Source organism: Hibiscus syriacus, unplaced genomic scaffold (genome assembly GCF_006381635.1).
Source record: "Hibiscus syriacus cultivar Baekdansim isolate YM2019G1 unplaced genomic scaffold, ASM638163v2 tig00110236_pilon, whole genome shotgun sequence".
Lineage (NCBI taxonomy): Eukaryota > Viridiplantae > Streptophyta > Magnoliopsida > Malvales > Malvaceae > Hibiscus > Hibiscus syriacus.
In genome coordinates, this window is record NW_024062640.1 from 907,487 (window position 1) to 917,712 (window position 10,226).

Here is a 10,226-nt window from a genome sequence, read left to right on the forward strand (position 1 = left end):
AAACTATAAAAATTTAAAAGTTTAGGTACTAAAACGAATAAAAAAATTAAATGACTACATGCAAATTGTTAAACCACTAAATATATAATTTATCTTAAAATATATAATTTCATCCATTTTAATTTTACACTCTTATAAAAAACACCTTATAGGTGTATCACATTAATCACCCTTCCACTCGCTGATTTTCCCAAGCAGAAAAATACAAAGCAGATTAGACATAAAAACCTAAGGGGGTGTTTGGATTGGGGAATGTGGGATTCCCATGGGAATGGAATCCACATTCCCCCGTTTGGTTAGCCTGAGAATCCTATTCCCGGTAATGTAAGATTACCAATAGTGGATTTTTTGGGGTATATTACCGGGAATGTCATTACCTCCCTTTCCTTAGGTATTGTTGGATTACCGGCGTTTTGGACTAAAATGCCCTTAAATTTTTATTTTTTTCAAAAATATATTTATTCTGTCATCGAATAATAAAAATTTTACGAATGTTAAATTACAAATTTATCCTTAAATTATTTTAGATTTACAAAAAAAAATCTATAATTAAAATTTTATATAAAGTTCAAGGTTTAAATAAAATTTTACCCTTTCATTAAACTTTTTTTTATTTTTAATTTTGTAAAAAATATATAAATATTATGAATTTAATTTTTTTAAAGAAAATATATAAATATTTTCCAACTTGTAATATTACACAAATATATAATTAGAACAATTTGGTCAAATATACATTCCAATAATCTTTTATTCCTTTAACCAAACACGGTAATCTTACATTCCTGCTAAGCCAACCAAACACAAAATACAACATTCCCAGTAATGCTATTCCTTGATAATCTTACATTCTCACTGGTAATCTTATATTCCGTGAACCAAACGCACCCTAAATGTAAACTCGTGAGTGCCGTTTCGAGGGCATTTTGTCTGTCTTCCACGATACGCCTCAGCTCTGTTCTCTATAACTGAAGCGCTAATAATTCTATAATTTCCCCTTCCCAATATAGCCGTTACCGGTCACCACCCCATCTTTTTCCATTCTCTCCATAAAAAAGCCTCCCCCTTTGCCCTCCCTGAGCAGAAACAACTCCCTAAAGTCCCAAACTTTAACACTTACCCATAAACCATCAGACTATTATGCGCCGCGCACTATTCCCCTCCTCTCTCCTTCTCCACAACCCGCCCTAAACACCACCGCCGTCGCCGGCAACCAGCACCCAATGCTGGTTTCTATTTTGTTAGCCCTTTTTCTGCCGTGTGTCGGCATGAACGCGGTTTTCATTGTTTATATCTGTCTATTATGGTACGCCACGAATTATCGGGTTGATAATTCAGGGTCGTCGTCGGTTAAGCAGGTGGGTGAGAAAGGGTGGCCTGTTTCGGAGCTCGAGAAGCTGCCCAAGGTTACCGGGAAGGACCTTGTGTTGGGGACCGAATGTGCGGTTTGTCTCGATGAGATCTTGGCGGATCAGTTGGCCAGAATGGTTCCCGGTTGTCGTCACGACTTTCATTTGCAATGTGTTGATGCTTGGCTCTCGAAGCACTCGGTTTGTCCTCTTTGTAGGGCCAAGCTTGAGCCTGAGTTGTTCGATCCTAGTGATGGTAATCCCTGCTAAACCTTGTTTGAGTATAAAGTTCAGTGTTTTGGGTGTTTACATAAAGGGTTTTCCTAGAAAGAGATCAAGAAAAATGTTAGTGTTTCACTTTCATCTATGTATGGGTTATCGTTGCTCTTCTGATTTATCGATATTTCATTAGTTGAATCAATTCTCATTGATACTAATGTAGACAAGTAAAAGCCCGTCCTTGAAGAAATTGCTTTCTTTTTGTTGTGAAAGTAGAAAAAAAAAGGTCTTGATTCAAGGGGGTAAAGCAAGAACATTTTGATAGAGTAATTGGAAAAAGGTAGAACTGGCATTAGTACCTTGCGGTGTACGCCATGTACCTTCTCAGCAACAACTTTATTATTACTTAATTAAAAAGATTAAACGAAAACTACCATTAAAAACTTACCAGGAAAGTGCAGCATTTGGCAGTGTGCACAGGCCAGAGTGCATCAATCTGGGCGTGCCACGTAAGGGAACAAATGGCTTTAGAATATATCTCCTTAGAATTAATTTCCCGAAATGGGTCCCAACTCCAGCAGTATATTGTGCATGAAGAGTGACTGTGAATGGTGGCAGATTGGCGAGACTCGAACATATGCAATGGCATCTCGCCGACTGCTAACAACTAGCCCTTTTAACCCACAGTTTTAGGGTTTCGTGTTTCCTATTTTTCTCTAAATCAAATGAATAAATGCAGCAACCTAACTTGAACAATGATAATGTAAATTATGTTAGGCAAGTTAAGTTGTCACTTGACCTGACCACTACGGCTCTACCTTTTCTCTCTTTAGCAATAAGTTTTGTAAGATCGTTGGAAGTTTGTATTTTTGGCATATATATAATATTGGGAATTCCTGATGTACAATAGACTATGGAATGACAAGAAATTAACGTAATAAAAAATATAATAAAAATCATAATATTTTAGGTTAAATTAAAAATGTTAGTAAAAAATAACATTTTTTTGTTATATTCAACCGAAAAATATTATAACTTTTATCATAATTTTGTTTTATTTATTTCTTAGGGGTTGTTTCTTACGCTTTTCTATCTAGTATTATTAAATTTAAAGAGGATTTAGTGACCATCTAACAAACAGGTGTAATATAAGCATAGGAAAGTGATGGCACTACTTAATTAACTTGTTAAATATTATAATAAAATAATATATTACATGCTTTAATCATGAGTTTTGCACATAAATCTTTCAATAACTGTGTGTGTTTTGTTTGATATGATGTGGACCAGAAAGAAGGGGTCACGCCATACTTCTTGAAACTTGTGGATTGTTTGGATTGGGTATAGGTATACAAGTAGAGATGCAAATTTATTGACGTGTTTAGTTTACTTGTCATTATCTTTTTGGAATGGGTATGGATGTAAATGATTGATTCCAATTATTTATTCATATGATGGATTAGGATTTTCAATGTTTTAAAAATTAATAATTTAAAATTTATAGAAAGATATTAATGATAAAAGAAAATATTTTTTTAAAAGTATAATTATATTTATAGTTTGAATGTATTATTTATTTATAATATTTTTAGTTATTAATAAGACATATTTACTGCAAATGTTGTTTTCCGAATCCGGATTCTTTAAAAAGAATAAGATTTTTTTTTATGACAGAATAATAAAAAGAGAAAGCTAACTCGAAACTAAATCCATACGCCAAGCTTGCAGACCCACTTGCAACATTTGATGAAGCTCACTAGGCTGATTGTTCCACTCGGACAAACCCATTGACTGATCCCTTACGAAAAAGGGCATCGGCTATGCAGTAGGCCTCCCAACTGATTAGAGAAAAATTGACCGTCCAACATCTTTGAAGATCTCTAATCCTTATAATGATAGTTGATTCATGGCATTGATTGTGAGTCGTGAAGAGTTAGACAGCTTCAGCATTATCCATCTCAACCAGGATGCTCCTCACGCCATATCTCCAAGGAAGTCGAAGACCATTGAGGAGAGCCGAAAACTCAGCGTGGAGAACGAGTAGCGCCCGATATTGCGGCTATAACCATCGATCCAAGCACCATTGTTACTCCGGATTACACCACCTCCCGCTGCCATTTTCGAGTTTGGATTCACCGTACCATCCGTATTTAGCTTAACCCTGGGTTTTAAAAAATGGTCCGCGACCGCGATTTCGGCCGTGATATAGGGGTTTCACCGCCGTCAGAGTTACCCGTGACGGCCGCAATAACGTCCGCGATGGCCGCAATAGTGCCCGCAACAGCCGCAATCACGGTAAATCTAAAATAACCGAAAACGCGACCGCGACCATGATTTGAAACCCTAACCATTCCAGCACGAAGAGGACCTCCAGCGATACTCCAGAGCTTCGGGGTTAGAGGTCGAGTCCAAGCTTATGGCGCTTGGATAATATCCTTTGAGGACCAGTTAACACCGGTGAAGCTGAAGTTGTGACGCCGGCCAGAATAACGATTATCCTGCAGGCTCGTTCTAACGGATGAATCACAGGAGAAAATTCGCCCAAAAAAACCATAGAAAAAGTCTCTAGGGTTTATTAGAATATTATCAAATCAAAAACCATCCAAAAATCAGTCCACAAGCCGGACTGTTATAGCCAAAAATATTCTTTATTCGTATTTTGCCAAAAATAGCAAAATCCCGAAAATCACTCTAAATTAAAATTCGAAATAAAATAAACAAACTGCAAAAAATCGGGCCTAAATCGAATTTAGATTGACTTCCTAGCTGATAAGCGAAATATTACCATAAATAGTAAAAAATAAATAAAACTAGTGATTCGGAGGGGAAAATGGTAGAATTTGAGGTCGAAATAAAGGCCACAACGTGCGCATTGAAAGGGGATTTTTGAATTGGGGTCTTATGCGCGATTTCGACACCTGTAGCCAAAGTTATGGCCAAAAGACTGAAACACACTCAAAACGGCCCCAATAAGGAACATATCACAATCAACTCCCGCCTTTGCGCTGATCTGCCAACTCATGGTATCTCAGCGCCATCAAGGTGCAATCTGACAGCTCAGCATCATCTGTCTCAGATCCCACTGCATCAGTCACCCCGGGTTGGAAAGAACTCGTCCTCGAGTTCAGAGTAGTGTCATCAGAATCCACAAAATAATGACTCAGGTGCTTCACATTAAAGACATCAGAAGTCTTCAAGTGACTGGGAAGGCGCAACCTGTAAGCATTATCATTGATCTTCTGCACGACCTCACAAGGTCCAATCTTTAGATCCTTAAGCTTATTATACTCACCAACAGGAAAACGATCATGAGTTAGTACAGCCCAAACAAAATCACCAACATAAAAAAGTACCTGGCGACGATGATTGTCAACCCGAGTCTTGTACTTGGTATTGCTCTCCTGAATGGTCTGTTTCACCTGCTCATGGATACCCCGAAGATACTTTGCCATCTCATATGCTTTAGGACTGAAACGTCCTATACGTGAAATAGGGGCTAAGTCCAGCACTCCGGATGGGTTCTGACCATAGACAATCTCAAATGGGGTTAAACCTGTGGTTCTGTTTTTTGATATGTTGTAGGCAAATTCTGCCTGAGGCAATGCCAAATCTCACTGCTTCGGCTTCGTTCCTGCCAAACACCTCAAAAGGTTTCCCAAGCTTCGGTTCACCACCTTGGTCTGACCATCCGTTTGGGGGTGGTAGGCGCTAATGAAATTCAATTGTGTTCCCAATTTCCCCCACAGGCTCTTCCGAAAATGACTGATGAACTTAGTATCACGATCTGAAGTGATGGATCGAGAAACACCATGTAAACGCACAATCTCCTTAAAATAAAGATGGGCAATCCGGTCAGCATCCATAGTCTTTCTGCAAGCTACAAAATGGGCCATCTTGGAAAACCTGTCAACCACAACAAAGATAGAATCCGAGGCCCTTTGGGTGCGGGGTAAGCCTAATACAAAATCCATGCTGACATCGAACCAAGGAGCTTCAGGAACAGGTAAGGGAGTGTACAAGCCCGTATTGGTGAGAACTCCCTTAGACCGCTGGCACACATAACAACGGTCCACATAATGGGCCATATCACTAGTCAACTTGGGCCAATAAAAGTCAGAAGAGATAAGGGCCAAGGTCTTATCTCGGCCAAAGTGTCCCTCATTATGAAGTTCACTTATAATATGATGCCTCAATGAACAATCTGGAATGCACAACTGTAATCCACGAAACAAATACCCATTATGCAAAACAAAATCATGACGGTGCCCCTCAGTTACCTCCTGAAATATCCTTCCAAAGGAAGGATCAGCTGTATACATATCTGTGAATGTCTCAAAGCCTGCAACTTTGGTACTCATGGTGGTGAGAAGTAAGGTACGACGGCTCAGGGCATCTGCGACGCGGTTCAAACTCCCTGCTTGGTGCCTTAGCATAAAAGTGAATTCTTGCAGGTATGCCACCCACTTGGCATGGCGTCTACTCAGCTTGTGTTGGCCATTGATGTACTTCAAGGCCTCATGATCAGTAAACAAAATAAACTCCTTCTGTACTAGGTAGTGACGCCAATACTTCAGGGACTGAACTATGGCATAGAACTCCAAGTCATAAGTGGAATAATTTTTCTTTGATCCCGATAGCTTCTCACTGAAAAAAGCAACTGGACGACCTGCCTGACTCAGAACACCACCAATGCCAACGCCAGATGCATCATAATTTACCTTGAACACTTTATCAAAATCAGGAAGTGCCAAAACTGGTGCTTCGGTCATCTTCTTCTTGACCAGTTGAAAACTGGCCTCCGCCTCCTCAGACCACTGGAAATCACGTCCCTTGAGGCACTCTGCGATAGGGGCAATCAGAGTACTAAAATTTCTAATGAACCGGCGGTAGAAAGATGCAAATCCATGGAAACTTCGGATGTCATGTAAGGTCTTTGGTCTGGGCCACTCCAAGACTGCATCTATCTTTGACTGATCTCCATGAACACCATCAGTAGACACAACAAAACCAAGAAAAGTCACAGAAGTAGTGAAGAAAGAACACTTCTTCTGATTGACGAACAACCACTCCTTTTTCAGCATCTCAAAAATATCACGGAGGTGATCGAAGTGTGAAGCCCATGTCGGACTATAAATGAGGATATCATCGAAGTAAACTACAACGAATTTCCCCATAAAAGGTCGTAAGATCTGATGCATAAATCTCATGAACGTACTGGGCACATTGGATAGCCCAAAAGGCATGACCATCCACTCATACAACCCTTGTGGCGTTTTAAATGCCGTCTTCCACTCATCTCCAGGCCTTATTCTGATTTGGTGGTATCTGCTTTTAAGGTTAATTTTTGAGAAGACCTTAGAACCAGATAGCTGATCTAACATTTCATATAGACGAGGAATTGGAAACCGGTACTTCACTGTAATTCTGTTGATCGCTCGGTTGTCAACACACATACGCCAAGAATCATCTTTCTTTGGCACTAGCAGGGCAGGGACAGCACATGGGCTCATACTCTCTCGGATATAGCCCCTCTCCAACAACTCTTCCACCTGTCGTTGTAACTCTTCAGCCTCCTTGGGACTGAGGTGATATGCTGGTCGATTTGGTAAACTTGACCCAGGAACAAGGTCAATTTGATGCTGAATATCCCTCATAGGCGGTAGTCCAAGAGGAGGATCTTCAGGCATCAAGTTAGAGAATTCTGCTAGCAGCCGCTGTACCTCTACTGGTAAATCTGTATCCACGTCTACTGCACTATTCTCGCAAGGTAGTAAGGCATAGACCACGCCTTCATGTTCAATCTCATCTAAAAACCTGGACATAGAAAGCAGGTTAGTACTATTGGTTACCGGGGTAGGAGTGAGTCCTTCCCGCCGGGGTGCCAACACAATCTTTTTTCCTTTGATGCTAAGGGAATATGTATTCTTCCGTCCGTCATGAATGACACTACGATCATACTGCCAAGGTTGACCCAACAATATATGACACGCATCCATAGACACAACATCACACCAGACACTATCAAAATATTTTCTACCAATTGAAAAAGACACGAGGCATCGCCTATCAACTGTTACCTCACTGCCTTTATTTAGCCATGACAACTTGTATTGCTTAGGATGACGGTCCGTCTTCAACTGCAATTTCTGGACAACCTCCTCAGACACTACATTCTCACAACTGCCACTGTCAATGATCATTTTGCAGACTTTATCTGTAATTGTGCAGGTCGTGTGAAAAATATTGGTTCTCAACCAATCGTCCCCTAAATCGCCCTTGGGAGTCAGTAGACTCTTTCGAACGACCAGAGTTTCATGACCATCTCTATACAGCACATCATCAGCCCCATCATCGTCATACACGAGCTCGCCAATCTCTTCAGTCTCGTCTACCTCATTTTCCTCAATCAACAAATTTTTAATCTTTTGACTAGCAGGCTTCCTGCAATCAGTCGCTCTATGCCCTTGTTCACCACAACGAAAACATCTAATAGTAAGGTTAGAATTACCCTGCGGTGGCTGCTGAGCAGGACGAGAATCCTGAGGGCAGACTGGCTGACTGTTGTGATCGCTCCTGATCACTGGTCTTCTATTTTGCTATTTTTTAACAGTAAGTGCACGCTGGTATGCTTCTGAAACACTCCACAGTGAATGAAGGCTGAGGACATCTTGCAAGGGTTGGCGTAAACCTCCCAAATACAGCGCCACCATCTGTTCCTCCATCTCAGATAAATCGTTCCGGGTAACCAATTGGTAAAACTCCTCCGTGTAATCATTGACTGATCTCGTGCCCTACCTTACCCTGTCTGTCTCGTGAACGTCGCAACTGCTCCCACCACGCAGATGCTCTGCCCTTGAGTTTGATGGCGATCAGTTTTACTTTCACACGATCAGGGACTTCCTTATAATAAAAAATACGCTCCACTTCATTAATCCAATCCACGAATCCCTCAGCCTGTAACGTACCAAAAAACTCAAGGAGATCGACCCAAAAACCGAGGTCTCCATGACGCTTCTCCCGACCACAGTGCTCCCAGAATAGAGCACGATTATGATATGGGTTTTCGAAAGTGGAATTAGTATCGTGATCAGAGGCCTCACGATCCTCGAAATCCTGCGCCGCCAGACGCTGGGTTAATTCTACGACTTGCCTCTACAAATCCGCAATCATCACATCCTGAACGCTGCGATCACGGCGTTGGGCTTCCTCATTCGGAACCTACTCACGACGACCACGACCATGACCTCCAGCCATTGAAACTGGTGAAATTTCCCAGGAAGATATTGAAGCTCTGATAACAACTGACGCCGGCCAGAATAACGATTATCCTGCAGGCTCGTTCTAACAGATGAATCACAGAAGAAAATTCGCCCAAAAAAACCCACAGAAAAAGTCTCTAGGGTTTATTAGAATATTATCAAATCAAAAACCATCCAAAAATAAGTCCACAAGCCGGACTGTTATAGCCAAAAATATTCTTTATTCGTATTTTGCCAAAAAATAGCAAAATCCCGAAAATCACTCTAAATTAAAATTCGAAATAAAATAAACAAACTGCGAAAAATCCGGCCTAAATCGGATTTAGATTGACTTCCTAACTGATAAGCGAAATATTACCATAAATAGTAAAAAATAAATAAAACTAGTGATTCAGAGGGGAAAACGGCAGAATTTGAGGTTAAAAAAAGGCCAAAGCTCCATGTGGACAGCGTGCACATCGAAAGGGGATTTCCGAATTGGGGTCTTATGCGTAATTCCGACACCTGTAGCCAAAGTTGTGGACAAAAGACTGAAACACACTCAAAACGGCCCCAATGAGGAACATATCACAATCAAGTCCCGCCTTTGAGCTTATCTGCCAACTCATGGTATCTCATCGCCATCAAGGTGCAATCTGACAGCTCAGCATCATCTGTCTCAGATCCCACTGCATCAAGTTGCACCGGTTCTTGCAAATCCTCTAGAGCAAGTTTCCGAACAGATGTTTCCAAAGCTGTGATCCTCTAGACATACCTGCAACATTTTGAAGATTAATCTTAAGACAATCAATTAAAGGAGAAGAGAAGAAACTCCCTATTATATATATGGGTTCTTCACACGCCCTGCACAAAGGGCAGCTCTTGTTCGAAGAAAGGTCACGCCTCACTATCTCCATATTAGTAAGCACATGGTTCCTTAGGATTAACCAAATAAAATTCTGAATACGCTGGGGTCCATTGAACTTCCAAACAAGACCCCAAATACTGTCTTTCTCATCCGAATTAGACATGTGGATTTCACGGTAAACGGTTTTAACCGTACACAAGCCCGATATTTCCCAGAGCCACGTGTGAGAATCATCAACAGCATCGCTGGATGGAGGAGGGATTACAGTGATATCATTGAGGACGTCCTTGCCGGTAATAACCTTAAGCTTCTCCATATCCCATCCGCCATCATTAGAGAAGCTATTAATCGTAATCTCTGGGAAAATAGCAATGGAACCTTACAGTCCTTAAGAAAATAGCTCTGATGCCACTGTTAACGTTAAGCTTAAAAACAAGCTTCAAATGCAAAGAGCTTAGAAATAACAGAAAACAAAGAGAAGGGAATATGAAAGGTTGGAGCAAGATTGAGAGACTTCATCATGCTCTATTACATTAATAAAGACATTAAAAC

At 40.7% G+C, this 10,226-nt stretch overlaps 1 protein-coding gene across 1 annotated transcript; it reads left to right on the forward strand.

The window, feature by feature from the left end:
• Positions 1 to 1,012: 1,012 nt before the first annotated feature.
• LOC120114585 (E3 ubiquitin-protein ligase ATL23-like) lies at positions 1,013 to 1,790 on the forward strand. The gene has a single exon (XM_039135437.1). The coding sequence runs from the start codon at positions 1,224 to 1,226 to the stop codon at positions 1,617 to 1,619; it is 396 nt and encodes a 131-aa protein (XP_038991368.1). The 5' UTR covers positions 1,013 to 1,223; the 3' UTR covers positions 1,620 to 1,790.
• Positions 1,791 to 10,226: the final 8,436 nt, after the last annotated feature.

Bases quoted from the DNA above. Each gene is read 5' to 3' on its own strand.
- LOC120114585 (XM_039135437.1), top strand. From the start codon at position 1,224: ATGCTGGTTTCTATTTTGTTAGCCCTTTTTCTGCCGTGTGTCGGCATG.